This window comes from Nycticebus coucang, chromosome 5 (genome assembly GCF_027406575.1).
Source record: "Nycticebus coucang isolate mNycCou1 chromosome 5, mNycCou1.pri, whole genome shotgun sequence".
Taxonomy (NCBI): domain Eukaryota; kingdom Metazoa; phylum Chordata; class Mammalia; order Primates; family Lorisidae; genus Nycticebus; species Nycticebus coucang.
Window position 1 is genome coordinate 39,290,607 of NC_069784.1, and position 22,062 is coordinate 39,312,668.

Sequence of the window (22,062 nt, forward strand, 5' to 3'; positions counted from 1 at the left end):
TTGCTTAAATTCATCTGTAACCCCAAATCAATATTCAAGGTGCTTTCACAGTCCTGTGCAAACATTCACAGGAAAACAAAACACTTGAGTCACCCAGTGAATACATTCTTAGCTGAGGTCAAACAAGTGACACTGTGCCTTCCTGTTTCAGCTCCTTTTTGTTGTTGTTGTTATTATTGTTGTTGAGACAGAGTCTCACTATGTCACCTTTGGTAAAGTGCCATGGCATCACAGCTCTCAGCAACCTCAAACTCTGGGGCTTAAGAGATTCTCTTGCCTTAGCCTCCCAAGTAGCTGGGACTACAGGCACCCACCACAATGCCCGGCTATTTTTTATCACAGTTGTCATTGTTTTTTTAGCTGGCCTGGGCCGGGTTCAAACCTGCCACCCTCTGTGTATGTGGCTGGCGCCGTAACCACTGTGCTACAGGCACTGAGCCCCTGTTTCAGCTCTTTTACTGTAAAGAGGTAGCCTTTTTGAGGTCTATTTCATGTCTTTTATTTATTTTTTAACATAGTTGTTTTGATACTGATTTTGCTATTTAAATGGCCTCCAAGTGTAGTGTTGTCTGGTATTCCTAAACACAAGAAGACTTTGATGTCCTACATGGAGGAATAACGTATGTGTTAAACAGGCTTCTTTTGGGTGAGAGTTATAATGCTGTTGGCCAAAAGTTCAATCAACAATACATATTAAACAAGGGGGTCTTTATTTTTATTTATTTATTTTTTATTGTTAAATCATAGCTGTGTACACTAGTACAATCAAGGGGTACAATGCGCTGGCCTCATATACAATCTGAAATATTCTCATCAAACTGTTCAACGTAGCCTTCATGGCATTCTCTCAGTTATTACATGTAGACATTTGTATTCTGCATTTAGTAGGCTTCGCTTGTACCCATTCCAAGATGCACCGAAGGCGTGGCCCCACCCATTACCTTCCCTCCATCCCAGCTTCCCCCCTCCCCTGCCCTCCCTTGGCCCCCTCCCCACATTCTTGTGCTATAGTTAGGTTATAGCCTTTATATGAAAGTTACAAACTAGCTTCATAGTAGGACTGAGTATATTGGATACTTTTTCTTCCATTCCTGAGATACTTTGCTAAGAAGAACATGTTCCAGCTCCATCCATATAAACATGAAAGAAGTAAAGTCTCCATCTTTCTTTAAGGCTGCATAATATTCCATGGTATACATGTACCACAATTTGCTAGCCCATTCGTGGGTCGATGGGCACTTGGGCTTCTTCTGTGACTTAGCAATTATGAATTGGGCTGCAATAAACATTCTGGTACAGATGTCTTTGTTATATTGTGATTTTTGGTCTTCTGGGTATATACCTAGTAGAGGAATTATAGGATCGAATGGCAGGTCTATTTTTAGATTTCTAAGTATTCTCCAAACATCCTTCCAGAAGGAACATATTAGTGTGCATTCCCACCAGCAGTGTAGAAGTGTGCCCTTTTCTCCACATCCACGCCAACATCTCTGGTTTTGGGATTTTGTTATGTGGGCTACTCTTACTGGGATTAGGTGATATCTCAAAGTAGTTTTGATTTACATTTCTCTGATGATTAAGGATGATGAGCTTTTTTTCATATGTTTGTAGATGGTGCGTCTGTCTTCTTTAGAGAAGTTTCTTTTTTTTTTTTTTTGTGGTTTTTGGCCAGGGCTGGGTTTGAACCCGCCACCTCTGGCATATGGGACGGGCGCCCTACTCCTTTAGCCACAGGCGCCACCCTAGAGAAGTTTCTCTTCAAGTCCTTTGCCCACCCTGAGATGGGATCACTTGTTCTTTTCTTGCTAATACGTTTGAGTTCTCTGTGGATTCTGGTTGTTAAACCTTTAGCGGAGGTATAACCTGCAAATATTTTCTCCATTCTGATGGCTGTCTGCTTGCTTTACTTACTATGTTCTTGGCTGTGCAGAAGCTTTTTAGTTTGATCAGGTCCTACTAGTGTATTTTTGATACTGCTTCAATTGCCTGGGGAGTCCTCCTCATAAAATATTCACCTAGGCGGAATCCTTCAAGAGTTTTCCCTGCACTTTCTTAAAGTATTTTTATAGTGTCATGTCTTAAGTTTAAATCTTTTATCCAGTGAGAGTCTATCTTAGTTAATGGTGAAAGGTGTGGGTCCAGTTTCAGTCTTTTACAGATCGCCAGCCAGTTCACCCAGCACCATTTGTTAAATAGGGAATCTTTTCCCCACTGAATGTTTTTAATTGGCTTGTCAAAGATCAAATAACGGTAAGTAGCTGGATTCATCTCTTGGTTATCTATTCTATTCCAGACATCTACTTCTCTGTTTTGGTGCCAGTACCATGCTATTTTGATCACTATCGATTTATAGTACAGTCTCAGGTCTGGTAGCATGATTCTTCCTGCTTTGTTTTTATTTCTGAGTAATGTTTCGGCTATTCGAGGTTTTTTCTGATTCCATATAAAATGAAGTATTATTTTTTCAAGATCTGCAAAATATGACAATGGAGCTTTAATAGGAATCGCATTAAAATTATATATTGCTTTGGGTAGTGCAGACATTTTAACAATGTTGATTCTTCCCAGCCATGAGCATGGTATGTTTTTCCATTTGTTAACATCTTCAGCTATTTCTTTTCTTAAGGTGTCATGGTTCTCTTTATAGAGATCTTTCATGTCATTTGTTAGATAAACTCCCAAACACTTCATCTTCTTTGGCACTACTGTGAAAGGAATAGAGTCCTTGACTGTTTTTTCGACTTGGCTATTGTTGGTATATATAAAGGTTACAGATTTATGGGTGTTGATTTTGTAGCCTGAGACATTGCTGTATTCCTTGATTAACTTCTAAAAGTTTTGTAGTAGAATCCCTAGTGTTTTCCAGATATACGATCATGTCATCTGTGAAGAGTGAAAGTTTGATCTCTTCTGACCCTATGTGGATACCCTTGATCGCCTTTTCTTCCCTAATTGCAATGGCTAAAACTTCCATTACAATGTTAAAGAGCAATGGAGACAATGGGCAACCTTGCCTGGTTCCTGACCTAAGTGGAAATGATTTCAATTTAACTCCATTCAATACAATATTGGCTGTGGGTTTGCTATAGATGGCCTCCATTAGTTTAAGAAATGTCCCTTCTATACCAAGTTTCTTAAGTGTTCTGATCATGAAGGGATGCTGGATATTATCAAAAGCTTTTTCTGCATCAATTAAGAGAATCATATGGTCTTTATTTTTTAGTTTGTTTACATGCTGAATTACATTTATAGATTTACGTATATTGAACCAGCCTTGAGACCCTGGGATAAATCCCACTTGGTCATGGTGTATAATTTTTTTGATGTGTTGTTGGATTCTGTTTGTTAGGATCTTATTGAGTATTTTAGCATCAATATTCATTAGTGATATTGGTCTATAATTTTCTTTTCTTGTTGGGTCTTTCCCTGGTTTAGGGATCAAGGTGATGTTTGCTTCATAGACTCATTGGGTAATGTTCCTTCTTTTTCTATATTTTGGAAGAGGTTTAGTAATATAGGTACTAGTTCTTCTTTGAAGGTTTGGTAGAAATCTGATGTAAAGCCGTCTGGTCCTGGGCTTTTCTTTTTAGGGAAATTTTGTATAGTTGATACTATTTCAGAACTTGATATAGGCCTGTTCAACATTTCCACTTTGTTCTGGCTAAGTCTTGGTAGGTAGTGTATTTCCAAGTATTGGTCGATTTCTTTCAGATTTTCATATTTCTGAGAGTAAAGTTTCTTGTAATATTCATTAAGGATTTTTTTGAATTTCTGAGGGGTCTGTTGTTATTTCATCTTTACCATTTCTGATTGATGAAATTAGAGATTTTACTCTTTTTTTTTCCTGGTTAGATTGGCCAAAGGTTTATCTATTTTATTGATCTTTTCAAAAAACCAACTTTTGGATTTATTGATCTGTTATATAATTCTTTTGTTTTCAATTTAATTTAATTCTGCTCTGATTTTGGTTATTTCTTTTCTTCTGTTGGGTTTGGGATTGGAATGTTCTTCCTTCTCCAGTTGCTTGAGATGTCCCATTAAGTTATTAACTTCCTCTCTTTCTGTTTTCTTGAGGAAGGCTTGCAGTGCTATAAATTTCCCTCTTAGGACTGCCTTTGCAGCATCCCAGAGGTTCTGATAAATTGTGTCTTCATTGTTGTTTTGTTCCAAAAATTTGGTAATTTCCTTCTTAATCTCGTCTATAACCCATGTATCCTTCAGCATAAGGTTATCTAGCTTCCATGTTTTTGTATGGGTATGCAGGTTCCTGTTGTTATTGAGTTCAACTTTTATTCCATGATGGTCTGAGAAGATGCAAGGAATAATTTCTATTTTTTAAAATTTGCTGAGGTTAGATTTGTGGGCTAGGATGTGGTCGATTTTGGAGTATGTTCCGTGGGCTGATGAGAAGAATGTGTATTCAGTTTTGTTGGGATGAAATGTTCTGTAGATGTCTGTTAAGTCCAGATGTTGAATGGTTATGTTTAAATCTAAAATTTCTTTGCTTAGCTTCTTTTTGGAGGATCTATCCAGCACTGCTAAACGGGTGTTAAAATCTCCAACTACTCTGGAACCGGAGGAAATCAAGTTGCTCATGTCTGTTAGAGTTTCTCTTATAAACTGAAGTGCATTCTGGTTGGGTGCATAAATATTAATAATTGAAATCTCATCACATTGAGTATTACCTTTAACAAATATGAAGTGTCCATCCTTATCCTTCCTTATTTTGGTTGGTTTAAAGCCTATTGGATCTGCAAGTAGGATTGCAACGCCTGCTTTTTTCTGCTTTCCATTTGCCTGGAATATAGATGACCATCCCTTCACCTTGAGTCTATATTGGTCTTTTAATGTAAGGTGAGATTCTTGTATGCAGCAGATATCTGGCTTGAGTTTTTGTATCCAGTCAGCCAACCTGTGCCTCTTTAGAGCACAATTTAAACTATTCACATTAATTGAGAATATTAATAAGCCTTTCGAGAGTCTGGTGGACATTTTTAATCCTTTTGCGACTGTGGAAGTTGGAATTTGATCAGTATTTTCTGGGTGTGTTTACTTTTGTGGTGAAGGATTACACTGGTCTTTATGGAGGATAGGTCTGAGAATATCCTGGAGAGCTGGTTTAGTTGTGGCAAATTTCTTTAATATGTGAATGTCATTAAAATATTTAATTTCTCCATCATAAATGAAACTCAGTTTAGCTAGGTACAGGATCTTGGGTTGAAAGTTATTTTGTTTTAGGAGATTAAAAGTCAATGACTATCCTCTTCTAGCTTGAAAGGTTTCAGCAGAGAGATCTTCAGTTATTCTAATATTCTTCCCAACAAGGGGGTCTTTAAATGGAAACACACATAAGATGAAGTTACGCGCTGTGATCAAAGGTTTACAGAAAGCTAACCCTGTATTTCTCCTAGGAGTAAGGGTTCAGTATTCACTAGATCAGCATTCGTGGCAACTCTGTAGAACATAACTATAGTGAATAATGAGATTTCCAGTTAAAAGATCAATAGAGAGAATGTAGATTATTAAGATGTGCCAAAATAATCATATACCAGAAACAACTGGTAGAATTTGAATTTATAATAAATGTAATTCCCAATACTTCAGTCTTTTTTCCCCACTGTCTGATATAATACGTTGTATGTTTTCATTTTAATATTTTACTGTATTTTATCATTACTGGGAAAAGATGTATGTTTTCTGTAGAAAATTTTAAAATACAATTGGGAAAATAAAGTAAGATATTATAATAAAATCATAGAACTTTTAATTTGAAGGAACATGAATATGTATTTGGGGGGTCCTTATTTTGCTTTGATTGACAAGATAACTCTAAGTGTGTAAAAGTGAAGTAACAGTAAGGATAAAATGCCTACTGGGTGCATTGGTTCATGCCTGTAACCCCTGAGCTTTGAGAGGCTGAGGCAGTTGGATTTCTGGAAGCCAGAAGTTCAAGATCATCCTGGGCAACACAGTGAGAGCCTGTATCTATAAAACACAAAAGAAAAATTAGCCAAGTATGGTGGGGTGTGCCTGCCTGCAGTCCTAGCTACTCAGGACACTGAGGGAGGAGAATCACTTGAACCCAAGAGTTCAAGGCTGCAGTGAGCTGTGATTACACCACTACACACTCTAGTCTGGGAAACAGGGAAAGCCTGTCTCTGAGTAAATAAACAAATGGTAAAATGTCATCATCATACATTTTAATAAACTTTTTCTTTTAAAAAAGTGAGAATGTATTTATTTGACAGACCTGGAATAATTACTGTCTACTCTAAGTATTCACTACAAACGTAAGAAAAGTGCCCTCATGCTTTCTATCTGATTGTGGCAGCCAAGACTGAATAGAGGAATACAGGGGAAAAACATGGAGAATTTTTGCAACTCACAAATAACCTTGTACATAATGAAGAACCTTTTTACTCTAAAGAAGAACTTCAAATGTGAGTTGTTTTTTTTTGCAGTTTTTGGCCGGGGCCAGGCTTAAACCTGCCACCTCCGACATATGGGGCTAGCACTCTACTCCTTTGAGCCACAGGTGCCGCCTTCAAATGTGAGTTTTCATGAGAAATGTTAGAAGATATCCCCTACCACCATCACCTGTTCGATGACTTTGTAAAAGCTTAAAAGTAAAAAAAAAAAAAAAAGCAGGACAATATATTTTATAAATGGAATTTATACCAACCTTGTGACTGAAATATGCAGTCATTGTTAATAATCTGCAGTGAAACCTGAATTATCATTTAAAAAGTTTTCACATAAGATATTATGCACAGTGGTTTACCACACGAGCAGCACTTTGCCTACTGTGCACCTATAACTTATTTCTTCTTTTTAAAAAGGAATAAATCCTGAAAAATAACATCCTGAAAAACTCGCATTGGCCATGGAATAAATTGTAATGTACAATCTTAGAGATATCTTTATTAGTTTCTTAAATTTGAGCAACTCTCAATAGGAAAGAAAACCAGAAATAAAATAGCCCAGTTTTGTGGTAATTAGGCACCAAATTTTGGTGTAAAACAATGCTTACATTTACTTCACAAAGTAGATCTTTGAAATGAAAACTTTAGACTCATATAAGGTCATATAACAAGATAGCTTTTAGTTGCCAAAAATTAAATTATCATCTTAATTATATATAGATTATTTCTTTTTTGACTCCATATTTTTAAGTGAAAGGCAAATGTACTTTACAAGCCATTATACAAACTAATATTCCTGAACACAGAATCAAAATGTATACTATTCAAACATGATTCCTTGAAATTGGAGGTATATATTTATACACCTCCCTACATGGACCACCTCCTTAAGTCAACCTCATTTTCATAGACGAGACATATCAGTACAGAAGATATAATTCCTTATGTTGACCACCTCCATATGTTGACTAGTTATACCATCACTTGGGTAGTCAACTTATAGAGGTTTTACTGTGTACATATATTTAATATCTTCCAAATCCTTCAACAAGTCTTTTTCATAACTTAAAGACATAAATATATTCCCTCTAACTCTCTAAGACAAGAGAGACAATGTCTTTCTATTCCTGGGTTCCTTGATACCATACTGCACAGAGCAGGTGGAATGCGATTTAGCCGTCTTTTATTTGAATCCCAAATGAACCTATAACCATGTAAGATTTAGTGCGCAAAGGTAATCCAATAAATAACAACTATTAATGCTGTGAAAAACAGAAGAGGCTTCAGAGCGGATTCAACAGGCTTTTATCTTATTTGTAATTAAGCAACCACAGCATATTCAGCACCCATTTTGGTCAAATTGTTCCCTCCCTTTTTCATTTTTGAAGCAACAGGTGGCTGGCATGTTCAACAACAGGAGTCACTTCAGGCCAGCCCAGCCTAGTTGGAAAGGCAACAAGACATATTTACAGTTTCCACCTAGACTCGGCAAGAGAGCACTCGGTTTCCACTTCACAGCAGGGAAGAGCTAATATTCAAAATGAATGCGGTTAAAAAAAAAAACTGCTGGGCAACATGAAGAAAAAATACCTTGGTAACATCATACTACATCAGAAACAAATCGGATTTCTTTCTAGTAAATTATATATCAGGAAAGAGGGGTTTCTCACAAGACTGGACAAATACAGACTGAAAAAGGGCTGAGTCAGACAGTGGCGCTATATAAATAGAGACACAGCAGTATTGGTTCTCCTTTCACTCTGGTTATCTTAAAGTACACACAATATTGGAAAGCAAAAGGATGGGGAGAAAGTCATGAAAATGCTTTCACTCTCCATGGATCTGAATCAAAAACCTGTTAGGTGCCAGTCCAGTCACATGATTGAAGAACAATGCAGAGAACAACAAGTAAACTCAGAAGGCAAACAAAAAAGTAGCTGAAGCATTAGGTAGAGAAGATAAGTCAACCCGGGAAAGGAGGAGTTTATAATAAACAGCCTTCGAAACATGTGGACATCAATCAAAGAGGAGGTTTTCATTTGCTACTAAAAATAGCAATGAAAACTATTATTATTTGTGAAAACACTGGGCCAGGTGTGGTGGCTTGCCCCTGTAGGCCCAGCACTTTTTGAGGCTGAGGTGGGAGGATTGCTTGAAGCCAGGAGTTTGAGACCAGCCTGAGCAAGAGCATGATCCCATCTCTTAAAAACAGTTGGGCATGCTGGTATGCACCTATAGTCCCAGCTACTTGGAAGCCTAGGGCAGGAGGATCACTTGAGCCCAGGAGTCTGAGGTTGCTGTGAGCTATGATGCCACTGCATCCTAGCCTGGGTGACAGAACAAGATCTAGTCTGAAAAGGATCATTCCCTATGACATGTATGATATTTATCACAGCAACATTAGTTACAGTGGAAAAAAAAATAGCCACAACCTAATTGTTCAGAAGCAATGATTATGTCAATAAAGAAAAAAAATGAAGTGTTAGCTAGGCATAGTAGCTCATACCTATAATCCCAGAGCTTTGGAAAGGGCAAAGAGGGAGGACTGCATGAGGCCAGGAATTTGAGACCAACCTGAGCAACATGGGGAGACCCTGTCTCTATAAAACATAAAAAAATTAGCCAGGACTGGGCATATGGCTCACACCTATAATCCTAGCACTCCGGGAGGCCAAGGTGGGTGGACTGCTTGAGCTCAGGAGTTGAAGACCAGCCTAAGCAAGAGTGAGACCCCCATCTCTACTAAAAAAAAACAACAGAAAAACCAGCTAGGCATTGTGTCAGGTGCCTGTAATCCCAGTTACTGAGGAGGCTGAGGCAAGAGGATCTTTTTAGCCTAAGAGTGTGAGGCTGCTGATGGCTACGGCACTCTACTGAGGGTGACAAAATGAGACTCTGGCTCAAAAAAAAAAAAAAAAAAAATTAGCCAGACATGGTAGTGTGCACCTGTAGCCCTCGCTACTTGGGAGGCTAAGGCAGAAGGATTACTTGAGCCCAGGAGTTTGAGCTGACAGTGTGCTATGATTGTGCTATTGTACTCCAACCTAGGTGACAGAGCTAGACCCTGTCTCTAAAAATAAACAAACAAATAAATAAAATAAGTGAGGGGAACCCATTATAGTAGAAGAACTGGGATGAGCACTCACCAATCACAGCACTGATGTAGGTCATAACACTAGCTGTTAGTAACACTTGCCTGATGGCAGCATTTGGGGGCAGGCAATCACTTTTTACCAACTGGCATAGAAGGCTTTCAATTCTCACTCTGTTGCATGGACTGAAGTGCAGTGACATCATCATAGCTCACTGCAACTTCAAATTCCTGAGCTTGAATGACCCTCCTTCCTCAGCCTCTGAGTGACTGGGACTATAGGCATATGCTACCATGCCTAGCTAATGTTTTTATCTTTTTGTTGTAGATACAGTGAGGTCTTGCTATTGCACAGGCTTCAATTCCTTTTTAACAACTGATACAGCAGCACTAGTACAAGCTGGCTACCTGTGATCCCCGGCTGTTAGCATGGCAGCAGCACCAAGCTGTTATTCCATGTCCGCTACTCAAATCACACTTCATAATAACTCCAAGGTGAGTATTGTTATTGCCTTTATTTTACACATGGCAAAAGAGACTTCTTAAGAAGTTCAATGACTTTCTCCGGTTCATTCTGCTTGCAGTAGGAGTGCTGAGATGCGACCCCTGGCCTGCTTGCTGACAAAGCTTTGCAGCTTTTTGCTGTTCCATGTTGTTCCCAAGGCTATACAGCTATATAACATTAAAGGGGAAGATCAAGGTAATGAACTGTAAACATTAAGGTTACACCTGGCTGCCTGGTGAATGTTTTCTTTCCTTTAAAATTTCCAAATGTTTTATATTATCATTATACTGCTTGAAAGTTAAGCTAGTAAGGAAAACTGTATCTAGAGGAGAGACTTTGTAACAGCAAAGATTCTTGAACAAGGGAAAGAGTTACCGAAGGAAAGTTAAACTTACTATGCATTTTAATGCATTTCCCCCTCCCCAAACAGAGTACTTTTTCATCTACCTGAAATAGTTTGACTACTATTCCAACTGAGTAAACAAAGGCACCTACTATAGCTCTTCTTACACCAAGATTCTACAACACATTGTCAATCTTACACGACAGAAAAATTATTAGTCTAAAAATTATAGAGAAGCCAACGCATTCATTCATCCATTCAGTTAATATCTACTGCTTGCCTAGTATGTGTCAGTCACTTGTCTGGAGAACTCCAAGTTAGTCAAGAACTTTGCTTTCATGGAGCTTACACGGCAATTTCAAGAAGCCAATTCCTTCTTGGCCTACAGGTATTTATGCTGCTTATTTTTAATCTAACATCACTGTGATGAAGGGCAGAGAGCTCTGACTCCAGGCCCAGGAGCAACAGTCAAGGATCATACCTACTGGGGGAGAGAAGGTGGGCTAGTCCCCTTTAGAACTTTGACACACATTTACTTCCACCTGGGCCAAGAACAAGAGTCATATAAGAACCTTGACTCCTACTGAAAGTACCATGACTCCTAGTAGACAACCTGACCCTTGGGTCATTTCCCTATCATCTGCTGGGATGTCATTATTTCTGTAAGTCCCTTGGGTAAAATAAGATAGACATAAACGATCGAGAAGACAATCAGCAGCAATTCCTGATTGCAATTCCAGTCAAGACCGGCTGACTCTCACTGTTAAAACCTACAGTTTAGGCCTGGCGTGGTGGCTCAGGCCTGTAACCCTAGCACTCTGGGAGACTGAGGCAGGTGGATCGCCTGAGTTCAGGAGTTTGAGACCAGCCTGAGCAAGAGTGAGATCCTGTCTTAAAAAATAAATTAATTAATTAAAAAATATATATATATATATACACACATATATATATAGCCAGGCATTGTGGTAAGAGCCCATAGTCCCAGCAACTAAGGCTGAGGTAAGAGGATCTCTTGAGCCCAAAAGTTTGAGGTTGGGGTGGCACCTGTGGCTCAAAGGAGTAGGGCGCCATCCCCATATACCGGAGGTGGTGGGTTCAAACCCGGCCCCAGCCAAAAACTGAAAAAAAAAAAAAAAGTTTGAAGTTGCTGTGAGCTATGCTGTCATAGCACTCAACCCCAGGGTGATTGAATGAGACCTCGTATCAAAAAAAAACCACAACCAAAAAACTCCCTTTAGTTTAACAAAGCTGGACCTCTGAGAAGATGACTCTGAAACTTTGTGAATGTCACAGTACAGGTTATGGTTCCAGAACAGATGTTGCTATCATCGTTTTTTTGGAGCAAACATTAGATGGCATTTCAATAGGTATATTTGAGAAATTCCTTCGTACCTAGAAACAATCTGTTTAGTTCCCAAATGTTATATAACTAACATTTGCTTGGAAGGTACAATGACGATTTTCATTTCAGGAATACAAAAAACCATGTTGTGTTCTTAATAACTATAAAGGTATTTTAAACTTCATACTATGTTCCCACAAATAAATATTTACTCAAATTAACATAAACACACACTCCTTTACACTCTTCCTTCCTTTCGGCCCTTATTCAGGTCAAACTAACCTCCTTGGATCCAGGTCCCTTGTCATATTTCTTCAGGTTGCTAGGTAGATATTAAAAGTGTGCTGAGCCTGGGTGTGGTGGTGGCTCACACCTGTAATCCTAGCACTTTGGGAGACCCAAGAGGGTGTTTGAGATCAGCCCGAGCAAGAGTGAGACCCTGTCTCTAAAAGTAGCTGGGCATTGTGGCAGGTGCCGATAGCCCCAGCTAATTGGGAAGCTGAGGCAAGAAGATCTCTTGAGGCCAAGAGTTTGAGGTTGTGGTGAGCTACGACACCATGGCACTCTACTGAGGGTGACAGAGTAAGATTGTCTCCAAAAAAAAAAAAAAAAGTGTGAGTAGGACAGTCCGATAAAAATTTAAGATGGCTAGAAGATGTTTTCAATTAACTCTTAGACTCCATCATGTCTAGAAATGGGGGAACCTATGTTCTCAAGTGTTGCTTAGTCAAATACCCCTCACATATGGTATTGATCTCACCTTCGATATAGCTTGGACTGTCCAAAAGTCATAATTACCAATGGTACATGGAAGGTAGTCAAGACTAGAATGACCTGGAGAGAGAAAAAAACATTCTGTAAATAAGATATTCCAATTACATGTTATGTGCTATGGAATTAAGTCAATACCTGAAGTATTTTTGCAAGTCCTATCCTACAATAGCCTATATTGTAATATATTCCAAAACCAAAAGAGACCAAGTCACTAGGGCTTACAATGATTCAAAAAGTCCTCAGCTCATTTTGCTGCGATGATCCCTATTGCTTACACTTGAAGCAGTGAGACAAAGCTCCTCAAATACATATTCTAATAAAAGAAGTATTTAACTATTTTATATCCCAGGTATTCTCAGGCAAGAGTCATCTCTTTTCTCTGCTTACAAAGGCCAAACTAGTATGTGCGTCCTCTCACTGAGGCCACCCAGACTAGTGTGTGCGTCCTCTCACTGAGGCCACCCAGACTAGTGTGTGCGTCCTCTCACTGAGGCCACCCAGACTAGTGTGTGCGTCCTCTCACTGAGGCCACCCAGACTAGTATGTGCGTCCTCTCACTGAGGCCACCCAGCCTAGTGTGTGCGTCCTCTCACTGAGGTCACCCAGACTAGTGTGTGTGTTCTCTCACTGAGGCCACCCAGACTAGTGTGTGTGTCCTCTCACTGAGGTCACCCAGACTAGTGTGTGTGTTCTCTCACTGAGGTCACCCAGACTAGTGTGTGCGTCCTCTCACTGAGGTCACCCAGACTAGTGGGTGTGTCCTCTCACTGAGGTCACCCAGACTAGTGTGTGTGTTCTCTCACTGAGGCCACCCAGACTAGTGTGTGTGTCCTCTCACTGAGGTCACCCAGACTAGTGTGTGCGTCCTCTCACTGAGGTCACCCAGACTAGTGGGTGTGTTCTCTCACTGAGGCCACCCAGACTAGTGTGTGCGTCCTCTCACTGAGGCCACCCAGACTAGTGTGTGCGTCCTCTCACTGAGGTCACCCAGACTAGTGGGTGTGTCCTCTCACTGAGGTCACCCAGACTAGTGTGTGTGTTCTCTCACTGAGGCCACCCAGACTAGTGTGTGTGTCCTCTCACTGAGGTCACTGTGTCACATATATCTATGTTCCCTTTCCTTTTCCCTACTGTTGGTTTTCTAGGAAATTTATTTTGAAATAATTCTTTTTCTACAGAAAAATATGAATGAGGAAATGATTCTGGATAGATTAGTACAATGGTCTAGAGAGTCTCAAAAAGCCATATAATAAGACAAAAAAGATGGAGATTTTACATCTTTTGTATTAACCTGCATTGAACTGAAGAATATTCTTTTCAGTAAAGTATCACGAGAATGGAAAAGCAAGTATCCAATGTACTCAATACTAATATGAAACCAACAGATAAACAACTATACTCCCACATGACAGAAAAACATAAGTATATTCAAATGGGGGGGAGGGGGCAGAGAGGAGGAGGGAGGGGAGATTGGTGTGCTCCCACCTAATGGGCACAATGTAAGGGTATACAGCACACCCCCCCGGGTGAAGGGCTCGACTTTGATTAATCTTTATCTAACAAATGCAAACAATGTAACTTAATCATCTCTACCCTCATATTAATCTGAAATAAATTAAAAAAAAATTTTAAGCCATAAAATAAGAAATCTTGAAGATACCAACTATCTCAGAAATTAGGATATAACCCCAAATTTTAGACACTAAAACACACTTAAAGAAATTCTACTGGAAGTTTAAAAATTAATTAAAACAAGAAATTCACGATTTATTTTTCAGCACCAAATTTTATTTCTTTGGGTTTCTAATACAACTGTCATATGCCTCAATGTTAGTACATATGCATTACTGGAATACCAGGGAGCATGAAACTGCCCTGATTTTGTTCAGGCAGGATAATACCAGAGCCAGGCAATACCAAGCCCTGAGTTGAGACCTGGGACCAATGTGTCCCCAGCATACCCTCCAGTGGGAGACCAGCTACATACTAGGAAGGCTAGGAGCTGAGTGAGTCTCCTTCTGCTCCCCCAGCCCTGGCAATACCTCCCCTCTGTGGCAGGGTCAGGCACAACAGATGGAGCTGAACAACCACGCGCCCAGCCCTTCAACACAACTGTGGAAAAGGACATAGGAATAATACAGTTTGGAGGAAAAATACCAAGGTGCATAAGGCACATTTTCTGCTTCTAGACAGGAGTTTTCCCAAGTATTATGAAGATCCCATCTCAACATATACCATTCTCTTTCCTCTTTCTTCTTGCTCATCCTGATGCTAATGCCACCAAGGACTACAGGTGTCTATCTGCCCACTAGGGAAAAAGGTGGTCTCATAATGTTCCCAGTTGTAAAGCCAAACTAAACCAGCTACAACTTTCTGAAAGTCTGTCCTTCAAACACATGCATTTTCTGCAAATGAATTTGAAGATGGTTTCAGAAAGTAATGATATTAGGTGCTTAAACTCCCCAAATCTATATCATCTTCTTGCCAGGCTAAAATAACCAATTCAAAATATGACTTACCCCAGTGCTATCTCCAACCCAAGATAAGGATACTGAGCCTCGGAGATCATCAAACACATGCTATAAGGAAAAAGAAAATAAAATTGATTTAGAAATGACATGACTTTCCTTTAATTTTTTACTTCCTTAAGTAATCAGGAACTTTATTACAGTTCAGAGTGATTAAGTTAATAATTATAGGGGGATATGGATTCCCAGGACACAATTTGGGAGAGAGGGGATTTAACTACTTAACCTGAATCACCAATAACTTGGAAATTTAAATTCTCTCTCATACAAAGTAAGCCAAGCAGATGAGTTTTCTTTACTGTACCAGATGGGGAGATGGAATAATCTAATTGCTTTCTCCAAAAGAACTAAATAAAAAGATATAGCAATGTATTTTTAGGATGCTTTAAAACAAGAGATCAGAGCCCACATTGACAAACATAATTGTAACCCAATCAGCATAATTGAAATTTTTCTGGGAAGCCTTCACAGTATAGCTGAATAATTAGTAGCTGGATTCCTTCTGCTTCTAAGATAACTCACTCAAAATGACAAGGGGCAAAAGCGAGAAGCAAAAGCCCTTGTTTTGCCTTTTTATTTACTAGTAATAGCAATAATAGTAATAATAATAAACAATCCTAATAGAGTTGCAGTGAGAGCAGAGAGACAAAAAAAGGGGAAGGTCATATATGAAAAATATGGTAAGCATGTTAAAATATAGTTATAATAATCATTGTAGGCATTTTCAGGTTTTGTTTTGCAAATACTTCCTTTTCTCCTTATTAAATAATATATATTCATCATGGAAAATGTAAACAGTTATAAAGAAAATATGTCATTCATAACCCTTCTATACAGAGATATACAAGGTTAGATGTACAACATTAGATGTACAATTCTCTAGTCTCTATAATTGTTTTTTATTTTTTAATTATTTTTATTTTTTATTTTTGAGACAGAGCCTCAAGCTGTCACCCTGGGTAGAGTGCTATGGCATCACAGCTGACAGCAATCTCCAACTCCTGGGCTTAAAAGATTCTCCTGCCTCCGCCTTCCAAAGTAGCTGGGACTACAGGCACTTGCCACAACACCCGGCTATTTTTTGGTTGCAGCTGTCATTGTTGTTTGGCGGGCCTGGGCTGGATTCGAACCTGCAGCTCAGGTGTATGTGGCTGGAGCCTTAGCCACATGAGCCATAGGCACCAAGCCTATAGTTGTTTTTTTGAGACTTTGTTGCCCTCGATAAGAGTCCTGTGGCATCATAGCTCACAGCAACCCCAAACTTTTGGGCTTAGGCCATCCTCTTGCCTCAGCTTCCCCAGTAGCTCGGACTACAGACACCTGCCACAATGCCCAGCTACCCTGTTTCCCCAAAAATAAGACATCCTCCGAAAATAAGACCTACTTACAGGAAAGATAAGACGTCCCCTGAAAATAAGACCTAGCGCATCTTTGGGAGCACACCTTAAAATAAGACACTGTCTTATTTTCGGGGAAACAGGGTACCTTTTTTAGAGACAGGGTGTCACTCTAGGTCAGGCTGGTCTTGAACTCCTGAGCTCAGGCAATTTGCCTGCCTCAGTCTCCCAGAGTGAGCCTTCTATAACATCTTTAATGTTTAAAAAAATAAAAATTCCAAAGAGGCAATACAAGCACTTGGTAAAAATTTCTAATCATACAGAAATTACACACTATATATAGTATACACGTGTATAACAAAGATCCTTCCCTTTTCAGGACACATGCTCACCACTCCAAGCTCCATTCTTTGCAGGGTTTAATAGTTCAGTGTATATTTCTACTAAATGTTGATGATTATGCTTTTTAAAGACTTATATCTTTTTTCTTTTTCTTTTTTTTTTTTTTGCAGTTTTTGGCCAGGGCTGGGTTTGAACCCTCCACCTCCAGCATATGGAGCTGGTACCCTACTCCTTTAAGCCATAGGTGCCGCCCCATAAAGACTTACATCTTAAGATTTACAAATTTTAAACACGCTCTGCCTTCCCAAATATGAGAAGCTCCTCACAAGCAAAGGATGTAACTTCATATTTCTTGGTACTCCCTGTGCCTACCACAAGGCTACTCAGTAGCATTTGTAGCAAATAATTACATATCCTTCCCAACCCACACACTCAATCTCAAAATAGAAGCCACCAATCCCAACGGAGAAGTCTGAAGAAACAGAACTCAAAACATAAACTATTATATTTTGCTTGTCTTCTAATTTTCTCTTGTGAGCTTCCTGAATGGGCCTCTGAATTTTACCTTTGCTGTCTCCCCTCTGACTGTAAGTACCTTTGAGGTCAAAAGGAGCTCTTGGATAATCTCTGTAAGTAATACAGTGTCCCCCTAACTCTCAAATGCTCAGCACATGTTTCTCATAGCCTCTGCAGGACAGAAAGGCTATTCAGACACGCAGACTCACAAAGCATCTGAGAAAAAGTAGGGCTGCTAGAGACACCTGGAACCATAAGTTTAAAAGCTGACACAGACGTGTATCTGGTAGTATAGTTTACACTGAGGAAGACCGTGTGTTCTCTTGGGCGTGGATACAGTATCTGAAATTTACAATAGCCAAAATGTGGAAACAGCCTAAATGCCCACTAACCCAGGTGTGGATTAACAAGCTGTGGTACACGTATACCATACTATTCAGCCTTTAAAAAAGATGGAGACTTTACATCTTTTGTATTAACCTGGATGGATGTGGAACACATGATTCTCAGTAAAGCATCATAAGAATGGAGAAGCAAGAATCCTATGTACTCAATTCTGATATGAGGACAGTTAATGACCTAGTACATGGTGGGGGGTGGAGGAAGGGGAAGAGCAGAGAGAGGGAAGTGGGGGTGGGGGGCCATGGTGTGTGACACATCTTTATGGGGCAGGACACAATTATAAAAGGGACTTTGCCTAACAAATGAAATCAGTATGGTTCTTTGTACCCTCAATGAATCCCCAACAATAAAAAATAATAATAAAATAAAAACGGACACAGATGTGTATCCTGTAGTATAGCTGACACTGGGGAAGACTACACATCTCTTGGGGCAAGGACACAGTGTCTGCCTCATTATACTGACGAGTGGTTTCTTGAGGAGGAGCTGAAATATCTAGAACTACCATGAGCACCAGACAGACCACATGGGCTAAAAGTAATCTAAGCACAGCTTATCTTTCCAAGGAGGATTCTGGTTATGACAACTGACTAGGATAAAAGAAAAATTCCATCAACTATGCCACTGGAGTTTGTGGTTGTCTTGATCAGACTATAAGGTAGTCAGTCTCAAGCAAATTAGGACTTAGAACTTTTACCTCTCAGGTGATTCTCTATAAACCTGACCTGCGTAGTGCAGATCAGCATTACTCACATTTTCCTATTGCACAATCACAGAACGGGGAGGATTACTGGATGTCACTAGCAACTCAGTTTCACCCGAACAACTGAAATGATAATTGACCTTGTTCATCATCTGGAGTTCCTTTGGAAATATAGGCCAGATTTAAGTATAATATAATTGTGTTAACCTTCCCTAATTAATGTTAGGGATTAATGTTCCCTAATTAATAACCAATTAATGTTTGCTTTTGAAAATGTACAAACAATTTGACATTCTTTTTTTTTTTTTTGGTAGAGACAGAGTCTCACTTTATGGCCCTCGGTAGAGTGCCATGGCATCACACAGCTCACAGCAACCTCCAACTCCTGGGCTTAAGCGATTCTCTTGCCTCAGCCTCCCGAGTAGCTGAGACCACAGGCGCCCGCCACAACGCCCGGCTATTTTTTGGTTGCAGTTCAGCCGGGGCCGGGTTTGAACTTGCTACCCTCAGTATATGAGGCTGGTGCCTTACCAACTGAGCCACAGGCGCCGCCCTGTACAAACAATTTGAAAAACTCACCCACCTACAGCAAATTTTTAAAAATATTTGTCTCTATCATATTAATACTGGTCTGGTAAAAGTTAAAAAAAAACAAATGAAGTCAAGTCTAATTGTAGGCCAAAGCTCAATTGGAAAGAAAAGGACATATGGAAAAGAGATAAACAAAGGAGAGGTGGGGACCAAGAGTGCACATTCAACCCTGCCCTTTCAGTGGGAGAAGGAATATGGACAGCCTGGTTGTAGTTAGGAATAAGAATTCAGCAGAAAGTCACCAGTTCTAATCCCTAATCGTTTATCATATTTAACACAATTCATATGCCATTCTACATCGTGGTGGCATCTTAAATCTTTCAAAATATGTATTATGGTACTTTTATTTACAGCAACAAGACCCTTGCCTGTCCCCCTCACTCGATCTGAAGCCCATCTGGTAAAGGGATCAAGCCTACACATTTTAGCAACTAACACACAGCATAGCACAAGGTCAGCACTCAAAAAATACTGAATCCATTTTTTTCTTTAAGAACTACTTGTGAAGTTCTGAAAAGAATGATGAAGTGAAAAGCTAAGGCCAGACTTATTTAATTTCCCCATGACAGAAATGAATATGAAATGTAAAAGTTCTATTCTGAGAGGACTTCTGCTTTGGGCCAAGACAGAGTGACAGGGATCAGATTTGCCCTCCCATTTGAAACAATTAATTTAAAAAAACACAGAATGTGTGAAACACAGTCTTTAAGTATTGGAGGTAAACCGGGACAATAACCCCTGAAAGACAATAAATGAACAAAGAGGACCCTACATCTGCTCTGCTTTCCTGCCTGGACAGAATTTCCAGGCCATAGTTTAGGGAAGGGAACACAGACAGAGGTCAGAGTTCTCTCTAAACTGAAGACATGAAGCTGGTAGTCTCGGAAGACCAAAAGGTCAGAGTTGGCTAGAGGACAGAGTTGCACAGAAAGGGAGATCTCTGGAAATCTGCAGGGGGGCTCCCCAACCACACACTAAGTCTTCTGCCTAAACACTGATTAGCACACAAACTACCTGATGCCAGGGAAAGAATTACCTGAAAGGATCAGAGAGAACAATATATGGACTTCACACAAAACCAAGAATAATTCCTGTTCCAAACAACCACAGTAGGAAATCTCATATTTCAGGAGAATTGGGTAGCGTACTCAGAAAAGGTTACCTCTATAGCGAAGAAAAATTAACCCTTGACTAAATGCTATTCTGGTTGTGGATCAAACTATTTCCATATAGCCTTGTGTCCCACAACAAAGTTCATAAGTATTTATAAGAATATGAAAATATCTAGCACCAAAAAAGATGAAATTCATAATATCCAACATTCAATTAAAAACCACCAGGCATGCGAAGTAAGAAAGCAGAACCCGTAAAGAAGAGAAAAATCAAACTGACTCAGACATAATACATAGAAGAGAATTAGTAGACAAGGGCATTAAAACAGTTATAACTGTACTCTTTATGTTCAAGAAGTTAGAGAGTAGATTGAGCATGTTTAATAAAGACAGAGAAGATATTTTTTAAAGACCCAGATAAAACTTACAGAAATGAAAATGACAGTCTAAAGATGAAAACTATCCTGGATAGAATAAACAGTGGATTCGATGTTGCAGAAGAGATCAGCCAACTTGAAGACATATCAACAGAAACTATTTGAAGTGAAATACAGAGAGAAAAAAAGACAGAAAAAGTGAACAGGTTCAGTGAGCTGTAGGGCAACTTCAAGTAACTGATATACACGCACCTGGAGGAGGTTAGGGGGATCAGGAACAGAAAAAGAAAAGAAGAAGCAGAAGGAAGGAAGGAGGAAGGAGAAGAAGAACGAAGAAGAAGGAAGAAAAAGAAATAACAGCCAAATATTTCCGAATTTGAGGAAAAGCATAAACTCAGAGATGCACGAAACCCACAAAATTCAAGAAACATGATAAAAATGACACCAAGACACATCATACCCACATGATCTAAAATCAGTGATAGAGAAAAATCTTAAAAGCGTCTAGAAAAGAAAAATGACATTATAGACAGAGAAATAAAGAATGACAGACTTTTCCTCAGAAATAACGCAAGCTGTAAGACAGAGCGGCAACATCCTGGAAGTACTGGGGAAAGACTGGGAGCCAGAATTCTATATTCCATGAAAATGTCTTTTACAGCTGTAGTTTTCAAAAAAGAAAAGTTCTGTTCTTCTGCATTTGTCCATTGCTCTTTGGCATTTTGAAAGTAGGCAGGGGCTACACAGTACAAAAGATCTGAAAGGCAGGTGAGCCCCATCTTTCCATGTAAAAGCAACCATCTGGCCCCCAGTTGCCACAGCTCAAAGTCTCCTCTCCCTAGGTATTTTCACAGCACTTATGGACATTCCTTGTAGTGTAACTAAATATTTGTCTACCTCTCAAATTATGCTATGAATTCTTTTTTTTTTTTTTTTTTTTTGTGGTTTTTGGCCAGGGCTGGGTTTGAACCCGCCACCTCCAGCATACGGGACCAGCGCCCTACCCCTTTGAGCCACAGGTGCCGCTTATGCTATGAATTCTTAATGGCAGACATTATAATCTGGAATGATCCATTAAGCCCAGCACAAACACTTATACGTATTAGGTGCTCCCCAAACAACTCCATAAAAGTTTATTCACAAACGCCTTCTACTAACATTATTGATCTGTATGTAACCTTCTTTGTACTACAGTTACTACCATTACAGTAAATAATGGTTGAAGAAGTTATTCCTGCTCCCACACAGCCAGCCAAAACATTGGTAAACATCAGTATGTGTTTTTTGGTTTTCACACATATAATGGTGACCTTGTTCCTATCCTTCCCACTGTACTTACCATTAACTCCATACAGTTAAAAACAGATAAAGATGACCTGACATCCAAGTGTTTAGTGGCACTGACGATACAGAAGAGAAATTCAAAATTTGAGTATGAAGAAATGCATGTCTGAACACTGAGATTTAAGCAGAGCTTACACTGGGAGCAGATACAAGCAAAAGCAAGATGGTGGTAGAAGGTAATTGTGCAGGTAGAACAAACAATACGATATATGCAAGACTACCAGCTTCGTGCTCTTGAAAAATTTCAAAGGGTAACGTAAATAAAATATCAATATCACCAACTATTAAAGTGATGAGCATACAGTCGGTTCTATGAGGCACTTGTTAAATAAG

The 22,062-nt window shown here is 39.4% G+C and overlaps 1 protein-coding gene across 4 annotated transcripts in view; it reads right to left on the reverse strand.

The window, feature by feature from the left end:
• The window catches only part of SORT1 (sortilin 1), a 103,046-nt gene that overhangs the window by 60,588 nt on the left and 20,396 nt on the right, over positions 1-22,062 (reverse strand). For all 4 annotated transcript variants that reach the window (XM_053590497.1, XM_053590496.1, XM_053590499.1 and 1 more), the window contains exons 2-3: positions 14,997-15,056; positions 12,464-12,537 (exon numbers count right to left, since the gene is read on the reverse strand). In XM_053590497.1, coding sequence (XP_053446472.1) covers positions 12,464-12,537; positions 14,997-15,056 — 134 coding nt within the window. The remainder of the gene's footprint in view (positions 1-12,463; positions 12,538-14,996; positions 15,057-22,062) is intronic.